At 44.0% G+C, this 24,702-nt stretch overlaps 1 protein-coding gene across 3 annotated transcripts in view; it reads left to right on the top strand.

The window, feature by feature from the left end:
• The window catches only part of CEP350 (centrosomal protein 350), a 75,702-nt gene continuing 51,000 nt past the window's right edge, over positions 1–24,702 (top strand). The window contains exons 1-10 of one of the 3 annotated variants that reach the window (XM_052667112.1): positions 1–185; positions 7,903–7,988; positions 14,224–14,267; positions 14,517–14,606; positions 15,201–15,315; positions 16,117–16,249; positions 17,390–18,003; positions 18,509–18,619; positions 21,860–21,973; positions 24,287–24,430. In XM_052667112.1, the coding sequence (XP_052523072.1) occupies positions 7,913–7,988; positions 14,224–14,267; positions 14,517–14,606; positions 15,201–15,315; positions 16,117–16,249; positions 17,390–18,003; positions 18,509–18,619; positions 21,860–21,973; positions 24,287–24,430 (1,441 nt within the window). In that variant the 5' untranslated portion in view covers positions 1–185; positions 7,903–7,912. The remainder of the gene's footprint in view (positions 186–7,902; positions 7,989–14,223; positions 14,268–14,516; positions 14,607–15,200; positions 15,316–16,116; positions 16,250–17,389; positions 18,004–18,508; positions 18,620–21,859; positions 21,974–24,286; positions 24,431–24,702) is intronic. The other 2 variants (XM_052667113.1, XM_052667111.1) reach the window with 2 other exon arrangements.

The following is a 24,702-nucleotide window of genomic DNA, read 5'->3' as shown; positions in this document are numbered from 1 at the left end:
GCCCTGCCCCGCGCCGCTGCCGCCGCCGTTCCGTGTCAGTCGTTGTCCGGTAATGGCGGCGGGCCGGCGCCGCTGAGGGAGCGCGCGTCGGCGGGCTGCGGAGCCGAGCTCTGGACGCACACTCTCTGCTTTCGCGGGATGCCTCGGGACCCGGGCGGTGGGCGGCGAGGAACCGCTGCCACCAGGTGAGCCGGGAGCGGCCCAGGCCCGGCTGCGCTGCCGGCCGCGTCCCGCTGCGGGGCCGGGCGGTGCGGTGGCTGTCAGCGGGCCGGGCTCCCTTGGACATTGCTGTTTCCCTCTTTCTTACGTCGATGTGCCTGGGGCGGTGAAGGGAGGGACGGGGTAGGGTATCTGTGGCGTCGCTGGTTGTCGCTTTGCATGAGGAAACGCCGGACGCGGGTTTTCTGCCCGAGCCTCCCGCTGCCCCGTTTGCTGCTGGCAGCCCCGGCCCTGGCAGGTCCGTCGCAGCGCTCAGCGCCGTTAATCGACCGCCGCCGGCTCCGTCCCCGCTGACAGCCGCTCCGGCGAGCTGTGACCGCGTCGTGCCGTTCGGCGGGGCGTTCAGGGCTTTGTGATGATGTGACTGAGGCTTTTTCTTCTGTGGATGTGGTTTGCTGAGCTGTAAGACCCGCTTTCGGTGTCTAGCATAGTTCGGCTGCAAGCCGTATCACGGCAACCGGGCGTCTCCTAGCACATCGCGTGCCTGCCATCGAAACTGCCGCTCCGGGATAGCCCTGCCGCTTGATGCGTGCTCCTGTGCCTCGTAGCTGAAAGCACACGGCCTCACCAGCCAGCCCTGTGTTTGGTCCTTCACAGGGCTGCCCGGCAGACACCTGAAAGCTGGCTCGGTAGTCCATTGCTACCAAAAGCACAGCACAGAACTGCAGCCAGCACGCGCTGCTACATTACAGGAGTTCAGATCTGCTGTCCTGCCTGGCTGCATGGCCAGCCTGCTGTGCTCGCTGCTCCTCATCGTTCCGGTTGCTACAGCAGCTTCATTAGGTAATGCTTCAGATAATTAACTACAACCGAGGGTGTGGGCACGCTGACAGTGTTGAAGGCTTCAGTTTCTGCCTGTGACGCTACCTTAGAACAAAGGTGTGCTGCATCTGCTGGCTGCAGCAACTGAGTTTGTGCACCAGTGACACATTTCTGCAGGGAGCCGGGGTGCTGTGGGAGCTGCACAGCTGTTGGTTCAGGTCTTCTGGTACAGCCCCTAGGTGTGGCAGGTTGCTGAAAAAACAAAGTGATGTGTAACTACAAAATCACATTTGCACAAACTTATATTGCTTAGCCAATGTGCAGCCCTGTTTTATCACTGTAACGCTGGGCAAGACTTTATGAATATAAACAATCCCAATGTGGACAGCATCTTTCAAGCCTTGGAATAATTCTGGCAGTGATTTGTGCCACTGCGATAAAAGCATCTGTTGAGAACTAAATAAGTGGATAAGAGTTATTTATAAGTTTATTTAAGAGTATTTATTAGAATTGCAACTTAAAGAATCAACTTGTGATGGCTCAGGTATGATATGCTTTTTGGCTTTTTCTTGCACTCCTCTACCTGTTGGTTTCAGCTGGACTGGGTACTCTGTGTTTGACAACTGAGCATCAAGCTGTTGACGTGGTAATTCTCCTTGGATTTGAGTGCTCCGTTGAGACTGTAGTCCTGTATATCTTTTAAGTTAGGCACGTGTTTGGTATGAGCTGAAGTCTAGAGTGTTAGTGCACATAGATCTGTATTTTCCAGTATTATATTCACAGCAGGTAAGCAAAACTGCCCATGGTAAGGTGAGTAAGTGTGATGTTTTGCTGATGCTTCTCTTTTGCCTCTGACCCACGCTGACACTGACCGTGTGGCAGCTTGCTCCAGTTTGCTGAGCTGGTGGAGAACCAACAGAAAAAAAGAATGATGTTCTGTAGGGTTAGTGAGTTGACCTGGCTTAGTGAGCAATTGGACAAGCATTGCAGCTATCATAGGAGAGCAGCATCATTTGATAGGGAGGAATATATCTGTTCTTTCCTCAGTGCCAAGTTGCTAAATGTGCTCCATGTACCTTATAAACTCATGGTAAGAATAGGACTTCTTTGTATCAGTGCAGCAGCATTGTTTGAAACATGCTACCAAAGTACTCAGTAGTGCAGTTTGTGCTTTTCAGTATAGGTGGTGTTAGTGAGAACCAGCGCAGCAGTGTAATCATGACGGGAGAAGTTGAGTGTAGAGAGAAAACTTTCCTAGTATCTCAGGCACGTGGCTGGATCGGAATGTCTGAATGCGAGAGTTATCTGTAGATGTAAGTGCCTGCAACAGATATGTGTATCATTGTGCTAATGATGTAATAGGCTTTCATGGACTGCTCTATTGAGAATAAAATTACTTGTATGCGTAGCTGAGAAACCTTTCTCAATATACAGCAGAAAGAATAGAGCAAGTAGATGAAAGAATCAGTTCTACGAGGTCATTCTTACTGAATGCTGAAAGAAATTGTCTGTGTTGTAAGAACAGCCTCACCAAATGGTTATCTGTGGCAAAAAGTGTATCTGTTCCAAAAGTGTTACGTTTGTTAATAGGAAAATGCATCAGGTGGAATTGTTATATCGCATCAGAAAATCCGGATTTAATGCTTTAGGCACTTGGAGCATTTAATGGGACAGCACAGTAATTTTTTAAATACAAGAGAATATTTTATTGTTTTCTATCTAGTGCAAGAAAAAGATCTTCTCAGCAGGGTCCTGGTACCAGTCTTTGCTGGTTACTGGCCTTTCCAAGGCAGGACGTGCTGAAGGACTCAGGCTTGTTCTGCTGAATGGATTTAGTATGGGCTGCAAGAGTTGCAGACTTCTACCATGCAGTAACTGGAGATGAAACGGGAGAACTTCTGTTATGAAGGCTGAGGAAACAAACACAGAAGTGTTGTATCTTTCTGAAATTAGAATGTGTTGCTGATTTTCTTCTCTGTGATAAATGCAAATATCTTTGTAGTCAAAGGCAGTACAGAACTCCTGAATGGATGGGGAAACGCTCGTGTGCATCTCCTTAATAAATGGATGCATTGTCTGTGCCTTTGTGCTCTGATTTCTTCACGAACAATGCATCGAGTTACGTGAGCTGTCACAACATTCATCTCAGTACATTTCCTCAGAGTACCTTCTAGTATGTGATGCAGCAGAGTAAGGCATTCAATGCATTTTACTTCTGGCTAAACTAATTCAGTTTTTAGCTCCAGCCATTGCTTTTGCATTGCTTGTGATGAAGCAGGGACACTTTTGCAAGCTGATGTAGCTTTTCACAGCAGAAGAACGTTGCAAATATCCATCCTAAGCTTATACCTGGAGAGAGGGACATTCTGTAGTGTTTCATGCAGTCATAGAATGAATGAATCATAGAATGGCTTGGGTTGGAGGGGACCTCAAGGATCATTAAGTTCCAACCCCTTTGCCACAAACAGAGCCACCAACCTCCACGTCTGGTACCAGACCAGGCTGCCCAGGGCTCCATTCAGCCTGGTCTTCAACACCTGCAGGGGTGGAGCATCCACAGCAATCTGGGCAGCAGTTTCATTCGTAGGAGATTCTTCAGTGTAGTTTGGATGCAAATTTAGTACCTGGCTGATGTCAGTGATTTCATCTTACAACTCGTGCTTCGTGTTTGTGTGTTTCTGCTGTTTGATGGGGGTGGGACAGTTGATGTCATTTGTCTTTCTGGTTAACAGTTAGAGGTAGCAATGTGCACTTCACATTTTTCTTACTGCTTTTCTGTATGTGAATGTGTGCTGTATCTTGATTGCTCTCTTCAACTTCTTTAGTATCCCTAAAAGCTTTTAAAATATTTTTCTAGCTTAAGACAGGCCAAAAGTCACACATACATACATAGATATATAAATGAATCTTTTTGATTGATAGTTTCTATTTTCTTAACAACCAGAACATGAGATCATCTCGTATATTTACTGCTTGCATTGCAGGACTGAACAGTATTGCCTACAACATTACTCATTGAGAACAGCTAACAGTTGTGCCATGTTGCTTACTTTCAGCATTTTTTTGCGTTGGCCTCACATAATTACCTGTTGTCTCACATACAGCCTTACTCAGTGGGGCCCAGAGCAGTGTGGACCAGTAAACAATCTCTGAGTCATAGCAATAGCAGTTGCTTGGATGCAATAGCAGGCAGAGCTACCTGCGCAGGCACTCTTGGTGGTTCGAGGCCAGGATCTCTATCATGAGGCACAACTAAACTTCACAAGAAGAAAAACCCCCAACTTTCTTGCAGAAATCTCTTTGGGGGTCTGGAGAAAGATTGTGGGTGGTGTGTATTTGTTGGTGGTTTTTTTTTTTGGTTTTCATGTATTTATTTTGGGCAGATGTGTATTTGTTGCACTGGAGCTTGTCCCCAGTGCTGAGGAAGGTCAAGAAGTCACCTGCTTCTTTCTGCTTTGAGGGAGGAAGCTTTTTCAGCATATGTTGAGGCAAAGCAAAATGCTGGTTATTCTTGTATCAAATGAATGTTAAAACAAAAGTCTTAATATAATATGGATGTTTTGATCTCCTGTTTATTTGGAATAATGCAATGTGGTAAAAGCTCAGATTCCAGAAAACAGAGTGGATGAATGTATTTGTATTCTGAACTCAAGCACATCATTAGAAATTGTACTGTGTGGCATTCAAGGAGTCATGGAAAGTGTTTCTGGCACCTTTAAATAGAAATTCCATCACTTTCAGCAGGCTTGCTCCCAAAACCAGTTTGTTTGACAAGGTCTGTCTGCCTGTGAGTGTCTGTTCCGGCAGTAGCACAGAGCTGTAGCTGTGCAGGCAGGAGTTCCAGCGGGTCTTAAGGATTCAGAAGCCAACTTCCAGTTATTTGTAAGCAAAGACTTAAAACTGGAACAGTCTCCCTGTAGCCTTTCCCTGTGTCTGTTTCCCCACAGGCTCTGCCTGCGCCGCGCAGGACTGGGCACAGTGGGAGCCACTGGAGTGGGATGTGCAGCCTCTGCCAGGCCTTGGAGCCCCAGCCGTGCCCTGTAGGAGCAGGGGTGGCAGTGCTTCTGCTGTCCTCAGCCCCACACGCAGCCCTTGAGGAAGCAGCTTCAAGCATTTGCCTTTGGGTAACGACTAGGGAGTGTGTTACAGGACTGGGATTTGGGCTAGATGACCTCTGAGGGTCCCTTCCAACTCTAAGGATTCTAAGACTCTATGACTTTCTGCCTGCATAAGGCAAGGAAAACCAAGGTGTAGAACAAAGAGGAGGATGTCTCCTGCTGGTGCTGCTGCTTTGTGGTAGCTAAGCTGTGCCAAGTGCTGGCCCCGTGTATTCCCAGCCTGGAACAGAAGCTCCCACTTTGTGGGTTAAACAGTTAATATCAAACCTTAGAAGTCAATATCAATCATTTGCTTCTCTCCTTCCTCTTAGCGAGCCTGCATGTTTTCTGTTGTGTGACTTGATTTCCTTTGGCATCCTTGTGTTTATATAAGAAGCAAGGTCCTGAGGGATATCATTCGTCTACATACTGTGGGTGTTTTTTGCTTTGCAGTTACTAACTGCTAATGAAAGCTGTGGTCAGTCTCTTGCTCATACTCTCTGCCTTCTCTGAATCCATATGATGCAGTTTCCTCTCCCATTTCCTTGTTGCAGTGTTTTCTGAGTTTCTTCCTTCCTTTACTCGAGGTTGTGCTACCAAGGAAAAAAATCATACTGAGCACTCTTGGAAAACTGAACAACAAAACCAGTCTTCCCATTGCTTTTCCTCCTTTTTGCCATTCATTCTTCTGTTCCATTCCTGTCCTACCTGTCTTTCCCCAGTCTCTCTCTCTTCTTCATCCTGCTTTTCTCTCTTTTCCTAGCCCCGTTTTTTGTATCTTGACATTTTTTGGAGTACCTTTGCTAAGCATATTCTACTCTTACATTGCCCTTTCCTTTCAGAAATGCTGTTCTCTTGATGTTTGACTTGTTTTGTTATCTACTGTTCCTTTCAATGCTATCTGGTGTGTGTGATAGTAAATTCAGTGCTGGTTTCTCTTCTTTTTCTGCTTGGCAGTGTTTTTCTCTTAGTTTCCATTTCCTCGTTTGCCATGTCTTATCACGCCCGTAGGAACTGTCTGTGGAAGATAGTGATGTTTTCTCCTCATTTTCTTGCACGAGTTTGCTTTTCTTGCTAGTTTCCCCTCAATGCACTCATCAGCAGCAGTTCTGCACCTTTTGGTGTGTACCTTTTTCTTTCTTGGACAAATGGGTGAAAAACGAGACAGGCACGTGATGTGGTCATGGAATGTCAGACCACGTTTGTGTCTTAGCCATCCACCCAAGGCTTGGCAAACCAGCGTTTGGTGACCTGCCTGCCTGCATGGGAGCCCTCACACCATCACATCAGCTTTGCTGAATCTGCAGCCTTCCAGTTTTTTCCATGGTCTTATCCAGGCTGCAGATAACCTTTGGCATCCAGAAGTTCTTTGGAATTTGGGTTGTTGAGCTGCTGTTTATCCCCTGCTTCCTCCAACTTGCGTGCAAAATGGGGATGGACCGTTCAGTTTTTGAAGCATTCACTTCAGAATGCAGTTTTTACAATGCGGTTAATCTTAAAATTGTTCATGGAATGTTGAGGCAATTTTTAGGTTGATGTAAAACGATATTTTTGAAAATTATTTACGCTTCCTTTGCATCACATTTTAGTGTAGTGGTAGTGTTTAGTGTAGTGTCAGTATTCATGTCAGTGTATTTTGGTGCCTGGCTGGTCCTTTCTCCTGTGTGTGAATCTTATAAATAGACTTGGCAACTGTATCTTGATTTGCTTTTTCTTTCTTTTCTCCCCCACTCCTGGCTGCTTTCCTCTGGTGTAACTTCTTGCAGAGAGGGGCACTGACTTAAACAAATGCTTGTTTTTCAGAGGGCTCTGCTTGCTCATGTGAGCTGTAGCGATAGGAAGAAGTTATTTCAGGAATTCAGAGGTTGGTGGAAATCAGCATCATTTGTTGGTGGATCTTGAAAAGCTGCTGAATTCTTCTCAACCTTCCAAAAGAGGGGAGAGGGACACCTGAAAAGCCAACCTTTATGCTTACAAATGGCACTGGGATTGGAAACTAGAGCTTTTTTGATATTTATTTGATATTAAAATTGGGCTGTTTCAGTCTGACTTGTGATCTGCTCAGCTCAGATTCAGGGCTGCCAACTCTTCCTTGAGCATCAGGATGAAAGATGCAACAAATAATGTCATGCTTCCTTTTTTTTCATCTGAAACTTCTTTAAAGAATGTAGGAATACATAGAGAATATTACTATACTGTGTTCTCAAGGGCATCATACAATAATCTATATAGAGCTGTGTGTTTATAGTGAGGACAATTCTAGTCCCAGACTAAGATCCTCTGTATATATATATTGGTAATTCAAAGGATGAGAGTAAATCACAAGTAATTGCTTGAAGAGGGTTAATGTGTTCCCTTAAGAAATGGTTGCAAGCTCTCTTATGCTAAATGTATATACATACTGAGTGTGTTTTGTCATGTTTCTCCTTGTGCCAGAAGCCTGATAATGGTGACTTAAAGCACTGCTATCAGCTCTCAAGCTTGGTTCTTTATGGAAAATGTCCCCACTTCTGTTCATGTTTGCTTTACTATTTATCTAGCACAACAGAAGATGGTTTCTGAGGCAGAGCAGGGCAGTGCTTCCCAGCACAAATGATGGGATGCACAGAGCTGCAGGGCTGTGCGAAGGAGCTGTGCAGCACCTCTCCTAGCAGCAGAATTCTCTTACTTCACCTGGCTTGCTCCCCATAACAAAATACTGAAATACAAAAGAAAACAGCCAGTTTGCCTTCTTTCTAGAATTTCATCCTCGTGATCAAGGTCATATTACCTTTAGCATACAATTTATTTAATTTTCATGTAATTTTTTTTTTTTTTTTTGTAGATAAATTGACATGATGTGGACCAACAAGTCCAGTGAGGTGGCTCAGCAGAATCCAAGGCATAACCAAGCCAAGGATTCGACCAGAGGTATGGATTTTCTCTACTGTATTTCTTTGCTGTAAAAAGTCTTTTGTCATGACTTCTTTGAAACTTTGTGGAGCTTTTATAGACAGCATTCTTCTGCCTTGATGTGGAAGCTAAGACCATGTATTATATGACTTATTTTCTGCAGAGGTAGCAGTTTCGCACTGTGATCTGCAGAGTATTTGCTGATCTGTGTTAGGAATTGCCAGCCTGTGGTGTGGCTGCCAAGATGGCACAGAGACAGCTTTTATTTTTTTTTTTTAGTGTTGTAGAACAGGAGCAATGCAGGAACAGAAATTGGGAACTGTAGTCTCTTGAAAGAAGCATCTGATAAGCAGTTGCTCTTGCCTCCAGCTCAGTTCCAGAGTGGTGAAGAGCTGCAGACTGTTGACTAGAAGCAGTACATCACCCCTGGCAGCACTTAGGTTGCCTAGAGCTGGAGGAATCCAAGGAGCTTTTCACTGTTGTGATTAGTCTGCAATTGAAAGGGGAGGGGGGAAAAAGTATGCTACATTTCTAAGAGGAAGAAGGCTCTCATCTGGTGGAGCAGCTGAGTCACATGCTGAGCCTGTGGTTTGAGATGAGGCATATGATCCCCACTGTGACAAAACTGGACTCCAGAAATTTAAAAGTAGATACAGATGACTGTTTTATCTACAAGAGGACATTACTGTTGATGTCTCCCGTGATAAGTTCAGTTTCTTTTCAAATCATGTAAGTTATGAAACTGAGGGGTCCTGTAGACATGGAGCACCATCCCTCAAAGAGCAGTCGTTTCTGTCTTACTTTCTTATCCCTCCTATTCCTTACCATCGTTTTATCTTGCCCAAAATGATATTGGCATCTTTTTTACTGTAAGGAAAAAATATATATTTGTAAAACTTCTTAATACTACTCTTCTCTTGATCGCCGAGGTCGGCGGCTCGGAGCTGTCTCTGGCAGAACCGCCGCGACTTTTAGCGAGGTACGTGGGGATTGAATCGCTTTCCTCATCGAGGATTCCCGCGACAACCGTGCGGACGCCGCTCTCAGTCGGGCTACTCTCGCGAGAGCAGCTGACGCAGCGCGGGCGTTGCCAAGGCAACGGCGGGAGATTTAAACGGGCGCAAACCGGAAGCGGCCCTTGATCACCGCTACAAAAAGCCCTCGAGAGGCACATCAGAGGGGGTAGTACAGCTATCTCCCAGGCTGCCTGAACGTGGTGCTTTTGTAAGGTACCCCTGTCTGCACTCCCCTGCAAGGAGTCTTGTTATTGCTATTGGTGGTAAGTGCCAGGGCACTTAGCGAACCCGGCAATAGTGTGAGGGTAGGGGGCAGCAGGGCAGGGCTGATCACTTGCGTCCCTTTAGGACTTTCTTGTTGAGTTAGTGAGCCTGCTGGTTGCCATGGGTGCACCCCGGCAGAAGGCTTCAAACACAAAAACTGTGAAGACCCATGCAGAGGTCCCGAGCACACGCAGCAGAAAGACAGTAGCCAAGAAGACGGTCCAGAGCCAGACTGAGGTCTGGTGCATGCATAGAGGGGAGAACAACGGTATGAAGTGTGTGGCGACTCAGACAGAGTTACCATCACGAGATGCTAGTGTGCAGGTCACTGACTGTGAGGAGTGCCACAGCCTGGCCTTTGCAATGCCACATGAAGGAGGCAGCACTTGTACAAGGTGTGAGCAATTGAATGACTTGCTCAGCCTTGTGATTAGCCTGAAGGAGGAAGTGGAGAGGCTGAGGACTATAAAAGAGTGTGAGAGGGAGATTGACTGGTGGTGTCAGTCCCTCTCAACCTCAGGTTCTCGGCACACAGACGAGGCTCCTCACGGAGCACGTCAGCCCCTGCCGCCTTACAAACACCTGGTAAAGGGGAACCAGCCAGCTGACAGCGTTTCAGCGAGCCCCCTGTCCTCTCTTCCCCCTAACAGCAATTTGAGAAGGGAGGAGGAGTGGAAACGGGTACCTGCTCGGCGGAGGGAGCATCCCCCATCCCGACCATCCCCGGCTCCCCAGTTGCCTCTGCGTAACAGGTTTGAGGCCCTGGAAGTCGAGGGGGGGTCGAGTGAGAGTGCGGAGACAGGTTCACCTGTGAGGTTGCCTCAGGCGAAGCGGTCGCCCCCAACCCTCAAGACTGCTTCTACCCGCAAGGACAGGAGGGTGATTGTCATAGGCGACTCCCTTCTGCAAGGAACAGAAGGCCCTATATGCCGGCCCGACCCTACCCGCAGAGAGGTGTGCTGCCTTCCTGGGGCACGGGTCAGGGACATTTCAAAGAAAATTCCTGGGTTGATTCGGTCTTCAGATTATTACCCACTTTTAATAATTCAGGCTGGCGGCGAGGAAGTTGATAAGGAAAGCCTGAGGTCTATCAAGAAAGACTTCAGGGGAATGGGGCGAATACTTGAAGGAGCTGGGGTGCAAGTGGTCTTTTCTTCTATCCCCGTGGTGTCAGGGAAAGGTACAGGGAGGATCCAAAATACCCAACTCTTCAATAGATGGCTTAAGAGCTGGTGCAGGCGCAAGAATTTCAGCTTTTTTGACCATGGGGCAATTTACACTGCACCTGGCATGATGGCTGCTGATGCATGCAGCCTGTCCCTGAGGGGTAAGAGGGTCTTAGCTGAAGAATTAGCGGGACTCATTGACAGGTCTTTAAACTAGGAATGAAGGGGGAAGGGGACAAAATAAGGGCTACTGGGGTTGAACGGGTCATTCGAGGGCTTGTACCAAACTCCATGGGCAATGACGGCAGAGTGCATAGGGAAGGACTAGGGCAGGGGGATGCTGGGGATGCTGCTGTTCTAGGGGATCCTAGATCCCTTATAAAGGTGGCGAGACGGATAGCCCGGCTGAAGTGCCTTTATACCAATGCACGCAGCCTGAGTAACAAGCAGGAGGAACTCGAAACTGTGATGCACTCGGAAAGTTATGACCTTGTTGCTATCACAGAAACATGGTGGGATGACTCCCACAACTGACTGCCATCGACGGCTATAGACTCTTTAGGAGAGATAGGCAAGGTAGGAGGGGTGGGGGAGTTGCTCTCTATGTCAGAGATTGGATAAACTGTGAGGAGCTCCCTACGAGAAACAGTCAGGAACAGGTTGAGAGCCTGTGGGTTAGGATTAGAGATGGGACTAATATAGGTCAGCTGGTGTTAGAGGTATACTACAGACCACCTGATCAAGGGGAGGCTTTTGATGAGGCTTTCTTGCTCCAGATGCGTGAGATGTCTGGCTCACGGGCTCTTGTCCTGGTGGGGGACTTCAACCATCCGGACATCTACTGGGAAAACCACACGGCAAGCTGCAAGAGCTCCAGAAGGCTCTTGGAATCCATTGACGATAGCTTTCTGGTTCAGGTATTGGACAGACCAACCAGAGGTGAAGCGTTGCTGGACCTGCTGCTCACCAACGCCGAGGAGATCATCAAAGGCGTCAAGGTTGGAGGCTGCCTGGGCTCCAGCGACCACGCCCTGGTTGAGTTTGTGATCTCAAGCGATGTGGGCCTGGCAAAGAGCAGGATCAGGACACTGAACTTTAGAAAAGCAGACTTCAAGCTACTCAATGGATTGCTGGCCAAGATCCCCTGGCGCGCTGCCCTCAAAGACAGGGATGTTGAGGAGAGCTGGCGGCTCTTCAAAGATGCCCTCCTGGAAGCACAAGAGGTCTCCATTCCTCTGAATAAGAAAGTGGGCAGACGAGGTAGGAAACCGGCATGGCTCAGCAAGGACCTGCTGAGAGAACTGAGGGTGAAGAAAGGGGTGTACAAGCTCTGGAAACAAGGCTGTGTCACCTGGGAAGAGTACAGGAACGCCGTCCGGACTTGCAGACGTGGGATCAGGGAAGCCAAGGCGCAGACAGATCTGAACTTGGCAAGGGACGTGAAAAACAATAAGAAAACCTTCTACAGGTACATTGGCCAGAAGAGACAGGCCAAAATGGGCGTACCTACTTTGGTAAATTTAAAAGGAGAACTGGCTTCAACAGATGAAGAGAAAGCTGAGGTGCTGAATGAGTTCTTCACCTCGGTCTTCACTGGTGGCCAGGATTCTAGTCTTTTTCCCGTCCTTGAACCCTGCATCCCCAAACCTCTATGTGGGGACCAAGGAGGTAAATCCCTCCCCACTGTAAGGGCAGAGCAAGTCCGAGAGTACCTCCTTAGACTGAATGAATACAAGTCTATGGGGCCGGCTGGCGTGCATCCCATGGTCCTGAAGGAGCTGGCTGAGGTGGTTGCCGAGCCGCTCTCCATCATATTTGAGAAGTCGTGGCTGTCAGGTGAGGTCCCAGATGACTGGAGGAAGGGTCACGTCACTCCCATATACAAGAAGGGGAGCAGGGAGGACCCGGGGAACTACAGGCCGGTGAGTCTCACCTCCGTGCCTGGGAAGATCATGGAACAGATCCTCCTGGACAACATGCTTGATCACATAAAGAATGAGCATGTGATCCGAGACAGCCAGCACGGCTTCACCAAGGGAAGGTCATGCCTGACTAATCTTGTGGCCTTCTATGATGGAGTGACGGCATTGGTGGACGAAGGGAAGGCGACCGATGTCATTTACCTGGACCTGAGCAAGGCCTTTGACATGGTCCCCCACCACATCCTCATCTCCAAATTGGAGGGAAGTGGATTTGATGGGTGGACGACCCGATGGATAAGCAATTGGTTGAAAGGCCGCAGACAGAGGGTGGTGGTCAATGGCTCTGTGTCCAGGTGGAGGCCGGTAACAAGTGGTGTCCCCCAAGGGTCTGTCTTGGGACCGGTGCTCTTTAACATCTTTATTAATGACATTGATGAAGGAATTGAGTGCACCCTCAGCAAGTTTGCTGACGACACCAAGCTGAGTGGTGCGGTTGATACGGCGGAAGGAAGGGATGCCATTCAGAGGGACCTCGACAGGCTTGAGGGCTGGGCTCGGGTGAACCTAATGAGGTTCAACACGGCAAAGTGCAAGGTTTTGCATTTGGGCCGGAAGAACCCCAGGCACCCGTACAGGCTGGGAGGAGTGGTCCTTGAGAGCAGCTCGGCAGAGAAGGACCTCGGGGTCCTGATGGACGAGAGACTGAACATGAGCCAGCAGTGCGCTCTGGCAGCTCGAAAGGCAAATGGGATCCTGGGCTCCATCAGGAGAGGGGTGGTCAGCAGGGAGAGGGAGGTGATTGTCCCTCTCTACTCGGCTCTTGTGAGGCCCCATCTGGAGTACTGTGTCCAGGTGTGGAGCCCTCAGTACAAGAAAGACATAGAGATCTTGGAAAGGGTCCAGAGGAGGGCGACTAAGATGATCAGGGGGCTGGAGCACCTCCCCTATGAGGACAGGCTGAGGGAGTTGGGCTTGTTCAGCCTGGAGAAGAGAAGGCTGCAGGGTGACCTCATTGCAGCCTATCAATACCTGAAGGGAACCTACACCCAGGAGGGGAGTAAACTCTTCAGAAGGGCTGACAACAGCAGGACTAGGGGAAATGGATCCAAGTTGAAGGAGGAAAGATTTAGGTTGGATGTTAGGGGGAAGTTCTTCACAAGGAGAGTAGTTAGGCCCTGGAACGGGCTGCCCAGGGAGGTTGTGGATGCCAGATTGGACGGGGTCCTGGGCAACCTGATCTGAATGTGTACGTTTGGTGGCCCTGCTAGGCAGGGGGGTTGGAACTACATGATCCTTCAGGTCCCTTCCAACCCGGGTGATTCTGTGATTCTGTGATTCTCCATGGTTCTGATCCACATAAAGTTTTTGAATGTTGTGTGTGTAAGCAATTATATATATATATGTATAATTATTATTTCTTGAAAGAAATAAGTGAACTGAAGAAGTAAATAATTTTAGAGGAAAGCACTGCTGTATCCTGCTGACCTGGGGTTTCTGTGGAGCTTGTGCTGTTTGTATTAAAAGGCTGAAGTGGATTAGTGCCTTGTGCTTGCTGTTCATGACCATTACTCCATCTAAGATATTGTGTTGGGGTAGACAACTGGCTTTGTTATCTTCTGTAATGTGTGGTAGATCTGGTTTCAAGTCTTGTAATGCATTCAGCGTAACTTAGTGAACTCATTAAATTTGACATTAAATATTTTATTGCTCTGTTAAGATGAATCATGGCTGATAACAGCCTCTTACGAGGGTATTTACAGGCTGGAATTGAGTCACTAAAAGAACTCGATTAGTGAGCCGATGGCAATTGTTCTCAAGCAGCGTTTTCTTTCATTATTTTTCATTTAATAATGAATAACTTATTTCTTTTCTTCTGCTATACAAGATCCAACTGCAGCATGGGCTACTCCTTCTCAGACTAAGGCTGCTGTAAGTACTCGTTCTTAACTGCTTTTCAAATCAGAATAGTTTGAATGAAAATATTATTTTGCTCAGTGGTTTGCTGTTAGGTTGAAAATAGAGCAAGTGGTTGTGGTGTGCGTGCATGTCAGACAGTCCTGTATTTCAGAAAATACTTTCCACAGGTAATAAAAGAAATTTTTGACACAGCAAGCTTAGCCTTGAGCACAGTACTACCTTCTAAGTCTCAAGCATGGTATTACCTTATTTCCTATCTAGGAAAATGCAGAGTTCTCTTATTTTTGTAAACCTGAACAAAGAGCTCTCCCCTGCTTTCCCAAAGGAGTCAGAAACTGGGGCTGTACATTGGTACGTCATCATGGTACTTCATCATTTTTCATCTTTGAGCATTGAAATTGCAGTCTTTCTGTGGGAACTTAACTTAGATGCTTAAGAAATTGCACTCCGCTTTCTAAAAAGTGATGTCAGTGAAACCAAGTTGTCTGAGTTTGGGGGGAATTTGGCTCTTTCCTAGGCCCACATTCCTCTCTATGTGAATACCTGAGCATCAGTATAGGATTTTTACACGTGGAATTCTGTATTATGCTCTCTTTTTGGTAAGAGTATTATAGAATATATTCCAAGTGGAATTAATACTTCATTGAGGCCAAGCAGTAAGGCTCTGAATGGCATGTTATTGTTAATTTATTCACAAAGCTTACTTATGGAAACATACCTATATAACAGATCATAATTCAGATGATCTTTTTAAACAGATCCTAACAATCTTGCATTTTCTGGTCAGAAGGCTCTCTGATTTTGTAACACAAGCATTGTAAAGTTGCTTTTGGCCTGCAGTTTTATTCTTTATGAAAATGAGGAGGAAAAATGTCACATGGGGAAAAAACCTGTTTTTTAAAAATTGAAAACAGTATTTTAACATGCATTATCTTCAAATTCTAGCTACGGCACATAGAGAACAAATTGGAAATAGCTCCCACCAGCACAGCTGTGTTTGATTCTGTCATGGATGCTAAGAAGCCCTCTGCTAGTACTGGCAGGAAGACAAACAGGAAAGGTATGTATTATTTAGGGCATAGCATGCAATGCAGGGATAAGCTACTGCAGTCTGGGAAGCCTTTATTCTTTCCCCCCACCAACCCAATCCTGTGTGTGTCCAAGGTGTCTTCTGCTAATGATCTCTACTGATGAAAAACTAATTGTGCAAGATAAACTAATATTTTCTTCTCTTAGCTTGGGAGTGAAAATTTGCTGACATACACATACAGCTAGAATGAGTGACAAGGCTTGCCCATTGTTATGAGTGAGCAGTGCTTATCTCATCCTGATGGCTTGTTTTATTGGGGTTTTGATAACAGCTGTATATGCCTTTGTTTATATTGGAGTAGCTGTTTACATTTTTTAGCATTGTCAACTCTTACACCCTGATGGAATGTTAAATCTCACGCTTGCTTTATTTTAACCTTAACTTTTTTGAGTGTTCTTATAACACTCTTTTTCTTCAGTGCGTGTAGATTGATTTTGAGTGGCAACACAGTCAGCATACATAGGTTTCATTGCATCTAATTAATGTTTAAGCATTATTGTCTCTCTTTAAATTATAGAATTATAGAAAGGGTTGGGTTGAAAGGGATGTTAAAGATCATCTAGTTCCAGTCACCACTGTTGCAAGCACTTGCTAAGCAAGCTCCTAGTTGCTGCAGTTGGACTGTAGTAAAAGAGAGGGAGAACTTTAAATGTTAATTAGGAGTGCCACTTGAACTCCCCAAAATTGTGTGCTTACTCATTCAGCCCCAAGAAATCTCTCCTTCTGGACAGTATATAAAGTATATAAAGGGTTCTTTGGTTTCTGTTTCAGCTTCCCGGTCTTCCAGCCAAACTAAACCAGGCAAGGAGAAGTCCTCACGCAGTCCTCTTCGAGCCACAACCCTTGAAAGCAATGTGAAAAAAAGCAACCGGGTGGAATTTCGTGAACCGTTGGCTTCGTACAGGTTAAGTTGGAACAACTGGCTGTTAAAAATATACTCAAATAAAAATTAAGCTAATGCTGATATTGTTTGATGGTGACTCAGAAATTTACTTCTTACCCCATCCACGAGCATCATGTGTTGTTGGACAAGTTTCTTTGTTTTTAACTTAGAAACTTATTTTTTGTCTAGAGAATGAGTTTAAAGTCAAACATGTTGAAATGGGGTCACACCATCAGATTGACTGTGGCTTGATTGGTTTAAGTATTTAGTTTCTGTTATAAGGACCAAAAAGAGCATTTCCTCATGCTTTTCCAACTTTGTTTCGTTAGTTCTTAAGCACGTGTTCCCAAATGTTCTTGTTCCACACTGTGCTATCATTGAAGGAGTAAGCAAGGTCAAGAAGAAAAGTGGCAGGGTAGTTTAGAGGCCATAGAAGATGGTGGGGTGTGAGAAAAAAGAAAATACAGAGAAACCTGTTCTTCGTATGTGTTAATTACTGTAATGCTCCTACAAGCTACTATGCTATAGGGTAAATGTGGAGCTGCTACATTAACACATCACGTCTCATCTGACAGCTGCCAGTAGTAGCTGCTTAAGCTGTGCATAGGATAGATTTATTTTATTTTATACATATATTTCTGCTGGTGAAATTATATGCAATTAAACCACTCACCTTCTGTAGTTACATTGATGGGTAATGCTTACTATGCTGTGTGAGAAAAATATGTGGAGAGAGAGAATTTATTGAGTACAGTGTTAAGGGTTTCTTAAATGAGCTCAGTAAACACACTTGCTGATGAAGCAAGCCAGCAAGCTTAGATGATGGAGATTCACTTCTTGAACCTCAGTAAAAATATTAAGTCAGTTGAAATATTAAGTGAGTAAAAATATTAAATACGTTTTGTCCTGACAATATATCCACCACAAGTCTATTAAAATCCTATTCAGAGAGTGTAGAAAAGTACTTCGAATTTGGAGTAGCAATTTTGTATGATTTCTTCAGACTTTCCTTATTGAATATATCATGGTCAAGTTTTAAAAGAAGTTACCTTTGAAGTGGAGATGAGTCATTCTTTTTAATTAATGAGCATGTTTATAGCTGATTTGGAAGGTCCTGCAGTTGCACTTCTGATGGTGACTTTTTTCTTCCTTTTATTACAGCAGGGATACATTGAGTTCTCTGCCGCATCACGGTTCTGGCCAAGTGGATGCCAAGCAACTTCTGCCTTGTTTGGACTTCTGTGAAGCAGAAGGGAAGGCTGAAGTAATGGGCCGTGTGATACATGACAGAGATGAACTGGATCTCCACAGAAGAGATTTTGATAGTCCGTGTTCTGCTGCAGATGAGACTGTTGTTAGGTATTTAAATGATGGACCAGCAATTGATGCCTTGCAAAATAACGAGGCATTTCTTAAAGCTGCACCACCTCCAAGATTGGAAGAGGAAAAAACTAGCAGCTCCAGAGGAGATGAGGGTAACACTAAAACTCCTCTGAGTAACACGTCCCAAGATGGTGATTTGAAAGTGTCGTTCCCTTCTTCCACGAGTACTGCTGCTCATCGGCTGGAAATCTTGAAACGGCAGCAGCATGATGCTAAGCTGGAGAAGCTGAAGGAGCGGATTCGTAAGCAGTGGGAGCATTCTGAAGAGCTGGGTGGCAGAGGCCAGCACTCAGGATTTGCTGAACAGCCTGTAGTGGTCACAAATGTGGAGAATACTGTTATTCCCAAAGTCAGGAAAGTGGCAGCTGCACCTGCTGCTCCAGCATACAAAGGTATGGGGGTGCAGAATGCCTGTTAGTCGCTCGTAGCAAAGGAGCAAAGTTCAATTTTGCAAAGTATCAAAGCATGGAAATGACGAACTGTTGTGCTCAAATAGCGGGAGTGGATAGAATGATACGATCACAGATCTGGGCAAGAAATGCTCGACAACCTTTACAAGTGTGAATTCCTTTTAAAATCTTCCTGTCTCTTCTTATGAATTACTTTTAAAAAATAATCTTGCTGTATTACTATTTGGGTTTATTTTTATGTTGTTTTGTTTTATGTTCCCAGGGGATAGCAACATGTTATTGACTGAGAAAGCCTTTTCAGGTATTCTTCATACTTTTCTGCAGGTTTTGGCCTGTGAGCGGACAGCATTCTGATATTTTGCTTTCTTCTGGTTTATTATTAGTAATTCAAGTAGTTTCTATTTTACTTGTCAATTTCCCATTCCTTTTGTACCCCAATTTTACATTTTACACAATTATTTAAAACTCTTCAATTGTTTACTTCCAGGTTTTAATCCTGCAGAAGCTAAAATTCGTGCTCCAGATGGAAAGATCTGGCATGAGCAGGGATTTCACGTTGGTCGGGAGCTGTATACAGATATAGCACTCCAGTTAACAGGTGATATGCGTATTGAATTTATTAAGCAACGCAGCCTTTGGGATTTAGCACCCTTATAGACTGCTGAAGGGGAGATGGAGTGCATCTGCTATGGAAAATCTGTTGGGATCTGTTTATTTAAAATGCATTCATTAGGTATTCTGCACTAAAGGGGCGTGTCATCAGCTATGTGTGGTGAGGAGATGATATGGCAAGAGCTTGGTTTCATATGTGTGGCTTTATAGAACTGTCATGCTTTTACATCAGAATAATCAAAATCTTGGAGTTGTAGGAGAAATTTATGTCCCAAAGATTTGTTTGCAAGGACTTCTTTAGAGGCTTTCTGTGGTCTCTTGAAAATAGGGAAGGTTCAGCTGCGTCCAGCTTTCTTTGAAAGTGCTGGAGTCCTCTGCAAGGGCCCAAGAAAGAAGCAAGCTTTCTGCAGAGGCAGTTAGGATAACAGCTTGGTTTTATGAAAGTGCAGCTTCTGTTGAAAAGAAGGATACAGGTAGACCAAAAAAAAAGATATAAAAAAAAACCTTCTAAAATTATCTAGATTTAGTTTTCCCTGCAACTCTATACCTTCAGTGTTGTAAGGCTTATTAAGTCTGGGAGGAGGCACTTTGTAACTCAGCAGTGGTAAATTAGAAGAATGTTACCATTGGGCTTTATTCCATTTTAGATGTAAGATCAAGTGTTGAATACTAAAAGCTTAAAAAACTGTTATTTGTTTACTTGGAGGCCTTTTGAAAAGCATTAAATACTGCTGTTGAAGAACAGAAACATGGGAGAAATTATTTTTTTTCTTCGTGATAAACTCAGGTAGTAGCACAGTATTTTGATGATAAAGACTGAGTGAAGATAACTGTAAAACAAATACATTGCAAATTTAAGCAGCTAAACAGTCAGAGCTGTAACACGTGCTTCATGTTTTCATATTTATGGCTCCAGGACCCAGTCTTCATTCATTTTTTCACTCTGCAAAACTGTATTACCATTGACAGCTCTTTTCTCTGGCTAATCTAGATTAGGATGTCCACGAAAGTGTTTTGAAGTGGTTACAGTGAAGAGCTGTAGGGTTGAATTGCTTTTGATTTGCCTAATTGGAGAAGGAGATCAAATTAATAAAAAGCATTGGAGTGGAAAATTATATCCCCCAAGAACCACTAGTTCTGACACTTAAGAGTTTGCTTATTACACATTAAAAGTAACATTTTTAATTTGTCAAAACATATTTAAGGTTAGAGGGAAAGGCACTTCACTGTATTGATAGTGTGGTGGCTCATAGGGAAATGATTGGATTTCAGCTTTGGTATGCTTATATGGTTTGAGAAGATACGAAGAAATTCTTTTGGATTCATTCAGAAAAAAAATCAGAAAGGGCAACCATTTCAACGAAATAGTAGTTCAGATATTCTGTTCAGCATTTGCTCCTGCATCGAACGCCAATATTCTGAAGATATTTTTGTCAAGGCTAGCGTTGTTTATTTTTAGTTTTGACAAGCATATGGTTTGAGCAGTTCATGAGCTCCTTACATAAACCCAAATTTTTTGAAAAATTAGCTAGGAGATCCAATTAAAAAGGCATTTGGGTTGTGTTTTCAGTGAACTTCTGTCTACGAGGAAACAAGCTGTTGTGTTCAACCCTATTTTTGTTCTAATCCCATGAGTAGAACAGCTGTGGTGGAATGTGCCTCCTTGCTGACCTGGAAAGGTTATATTCAATAACTGATACCAAGTAATCAAATGCTGGAGCTGCGTGTAATATGTACTATAAATGTATTTTTAGCCCATAGGATTATCTATCCATACGTTAACTCTGTAATGAAGTTACAGCATGGAGAGTTCTGGGTGTGTATAGTGACTTGCATTGAAACTGCTCCACGGTCCTTTGCTTCTTAAATAAGCTGTAAGATTTCTCATAACTGCAGAAGCTTTTCTCTTTTGTTCAGTGAAGTTTCTTTATGTTGGCACAGACCATGCAGAATACCTTTACATCTTCAGCAGATAGGCTAAAGGATATTGCATACGGATCCCAGGCTTCCAATAATCCTGTCTTAGAGGTGTTCCGACTTTGCCTCACTGAACAAATTTATTGTAATATGAATAGAGTGAGTGGGAAGCAATTTTAGTTTCCTGGTATGAGGAAAGAGCTGTCTGGCACTGAGAGTGGTGAGGAGGCTATCTTGGTTTCTGCAAGTGCAGTCACTGAGGTCTCTGATGCTTTCTGCTTTCATTTTCTATGCTTGTCAGGCTCAAATACGAATGGAAAATTGGTGAGGAAAGGATACAGAGGGCAGAACAGGCCTCTTAAATTTCCATTTAGTATGACCTGTTGATCTATCTCTGATCCTCCATCAGTGAATTCAGCTGAAATTAAGTGCTGAAAAAATCAACATCTAAGTAATAAAACTTCATCTCTATCCATGTTGAATAGGGGAACAAACAAACAGTAGTGGCTGTAGAGTTCCATAAACACAGTCTGGTTGTATCAGGATTAAGAAAAGCATCTTCAAGGCGTGTAAATTAAAGTGCTTCTAGAAGTCCATGGTAGGCTGCTGGAAGCAAAGGCATGGCTTGCCAGTTGTTCCTGAGCAGTGCTTGTCTCTGCTTTCTACCAGGGCAGCTGGACACCCACTCAGTGCAGTTAGTGATGAAGCCACATCCAGTTTTCCTTCTCATTCAATTTACCCTAATGTAAAAGCATGGTAGAATACAAGTTTATCTTGGGGGAGTGTGGCTGGCTTCTCCAAAACCTCAGACCTAATTGTGTTCTAAATGAGGATTTAAGCGACACAGAGTAATTCTGCATCACTGGGTAAGTAAATTTTGCAGAAAGTAGGGCAACACGGGTGTCCTGTCCTGCACACTTGGGCACAGAAACAGCAAGTGGATTTTATGTCATGCATTAATATGGAGGGAGCAGCCCTGGTATTTCAGGAGTGAAGGAACTGCGTGTTTGTGTGGAACGTTAGTACTGTAAAGTGTAATGTCTGTAGTAGAAGGGAACAAAGAATTGCTTCTACATGTCAAAATAGCATTTAAAATGGAAAGTGGACTTTGTAAAGATCTGTTACAGCTTTGCTGTGGCTTGACTTGGCTTCTGTGTTTCAGTGCATAGGTAAACAATACTTGCTTCAAAATGTTCATGCTGTAAGACAGTGCTTCTGAGCTTCTCTTTTTTAAGGTAAATGTTATATGTTTTTTCCTGTGGGATATCATTTAACAACTCTTGCTGCTTTTTTGTTTTGTTTTTTTTAGAGAATTCAACAAAGAAAGAAAAACCTGGTGAGAGAAACAAAGAGAGAAAAGCATCCAGACCAGTGAGGAAAGTTCAGAAACTGCCACAGTCGTCAAATCCAGATTCCAAACCAGGTGACCTCCCCTACTGTAGAAGGAAAACTGTTGCATGTGTATGCTTCACAGATGAGCTTTGTTTCAGGAAATAATAAAATAAAGCTTGTAGTTTTCGGTAGCTTTGCAGATGTGCAAAAATGCGATTGTAGTGATAGTGGATGGTATTGAGGATGCGTGTGTGTTTGGTGTTTGCTTGGTTATGTATGCTTTTTTTAGTTTGGGGATATTTTTAATTTTTCACCTTTCCATTTGGAAACTGCTGATGAGTGTGTGTGTGTCAGGGGATATCCTCGAGTGTCCATCAGCCCAGTGCAGACAGAGTGGATCCTGCTTCTGTTTCATATGGAAACTTGTTAGTGCCTGACCTGTAGCTCAGTGAGTAGTGCTGGGAGTTGGAACGGAGATGATACTGAAATGCCAGCAGTTGGGTAACAGGTAGGAATGGAGCCATTGAGTTGTCCTCCTCCGTGAAGAGGCTGTTTCTGGATGGGATTTCTCCCAGTTTCTCAGTTGGGAAACAGCTGAGCTTCTGGTTCTTTGGCTCACTGCTCTGATGCTCTTCCATGTCCTACATCAAGTTGTTGCTGTCCTGCACCTTCTGTTCTGGCTTGGCCCGTACTTGTCTTTTTCATCAATTGGAAATGCTCAAGCACGTTCCCTGGCAGGTCTTACAAACCTTGATGTTTAAAAAGGAATGTTTATTTCTTTTACTAAATGTGCTGTTAAGGCTAATCATCTCTTGCACCTCTTAAGGTGTTATATACAGTCACCAGTAATCAGCAAACACTTTGTTAAAGAATATCTATTTAAAAAAAAATTTGGAAAAAAAATAAACTACTATAGAGGGTTTTTGAGATGAACTTGCATTTGTGCATGCTGTAAATGCAAATATTTTGCTGTGATGGTGACTGCTAATACTTAAAAGCATTTAGCGTGGATTTTCTGCTTCCTATGCTGATCAATTCATCTTTAAAGAAACATTCTAAGCTAACTTAAATTCGTATCAGTCCCAAATGAGGGAGGAGTACAGGTTGCTTTGAGTTTTAATGGCATTGGGTATCCTCAGTAATGGAGTAAATGTGAGTAGAATTATGTCCTCAAATGCGTGGAAGAGACAGATCTAAGTGGCATAGCTGTGTGATCCAGCCTCCTCCAGTCATAGTAAGAAATTGCTTAACACAGCCAAGGCTATAAATAGCCACAGCTCATGTTCTGTTCCATTCGCTTCTTTTAGTTCTAACAGCTGACTTGAAATGGAAGATGAGGCTTTACACTGCCTTTTTAAATGCACACAGAAGTAATTGAGAGCAGCGAGTCAGGCAGGAGAACCCCTTTGGCTGATGAATCTGTAAAAGAGGATTGTGGTGACATGTTTCAGCTGGCAGATTTGTAAAATACTTGGACAATTTACAGTACAGCAAGGAGGGGTGTTAATAAATGAACAGTGGGTTATAGACTTCTTACTGAATAGATTTGCTGCTTTTTTTTCCCTAGGCCTAGAGTGTATGAAAAAAGAAAAAGAGAGGCTGAGGACTGGCATTGCCAAAAATGGCTTTAAGACCATTTAAAAATGATTAATGATGTTTTAAGGCAATCATAAGAAGGATGAGTTGACTAAACCTAGCATTTTAATCTAATTAATGTTAGGTAGAGATATTCCAGCACAAGTTTTTATCATTTAATGATGTGTAGGATGATAAAATAATACTAATGCCATTACGATTGCTTTGCAGATGGCATAAACTCAGTCTGTATGTGAATTAACTGTGAGCTTGGAGGGTAATGGCTTTTTTTCTTTTTTCAGTCATGGTACAGAAATGTCAACTAGAGGACAGTGAATTTGCATAAGACAACTGCTGCTCATTATTATTTTATCTCTTAACAAGACACCTACCTCAGCTCTGTTTGAAGTTCTTTCTAGGGAACAATTCATCTTCACATTAAAAAAACACAAGCCTTTCTTAGCAGTTCTGTTTCAATTTTTGTTTCTGCTCTTCTTATTGAAACATTTTACATCTTCTATCTAATGTTTGCCTCTTAAGTTTTAGGCATGTGTAACCTTTTTTTTTAACCTTGTTTCATAGGGCTCTAATGTTCTGCTGCATATATTGAGGTTTTACACCATGTTATGTGTAGGCATGAAGCACTGACAGTTGTGTGATTCAGCTGTTGAGTGTCTTCGTGGTACTTGCTGTTATGAGTGTGTGACTGCAGCTGTACCCCTTATGTAAAATTAAAGGGCAGAGTAATGATTGAAAGGTGCAAGCAATACTTCTTTTTAATGCATCAAAAAATCCATCTGGTGCTTGACTTTTGTTATTTACTGTGCAGGTGGAAACTATGTAATAAGTGCATCCTCCTGGCGGGAGGGACAGAAGCTAGTCAGAAAGCTACTGGGTCCAGCTCCCAAAATAGGACACGACAGAAGAGCTGTATCTAGTGACAGAACGGGGCGAGAGCGAACTGCCAAGCCTGGTAAGTTCTTTATCACTGTACTTTCTTTCCTTGTTCTTCATTTATTATATCATTTTGCATGTCTGCAGGATTAAGTAGATGCCTGAGATGTAGCGTAGTCAGTTTCTTAATGAAATAACTTATTTTTAACTTGGAGGCAGCTACAGAGAGAATTTAATTCACTTCCGTGGTTGGGGTGTATCACCTCACTTCCTATGCTATGAAGGTGCAAAGGAGCTCTGGAAAAGAGGGAAAAAGGGAAACAACAAAATCTGATCAGTTGTGTTCTGTCT

Source organism: Tympanuchus pallidicinctus, unplaced genomic scaffold (genome assembly GCF_026119805.1).
Source record: "Tympanuchus pallidicinctus isolate F22 unplaced genomic scaffold, pur_lepc_1.0 scaffold7, whole genome shotgun sequence".
Classification (NCBI taxonomy): Eukaryota; Metazoa; Chordata; class Aves; order Galliformes; family Phasianidae; genus Tympanuchus; species Tympanuchus pallidicinctus.
The sequence above is the reverse complement of the archived record's forward strand: the minus strand, read 5'-3'. Positions and strand labels throughout refer to the sequence as shown.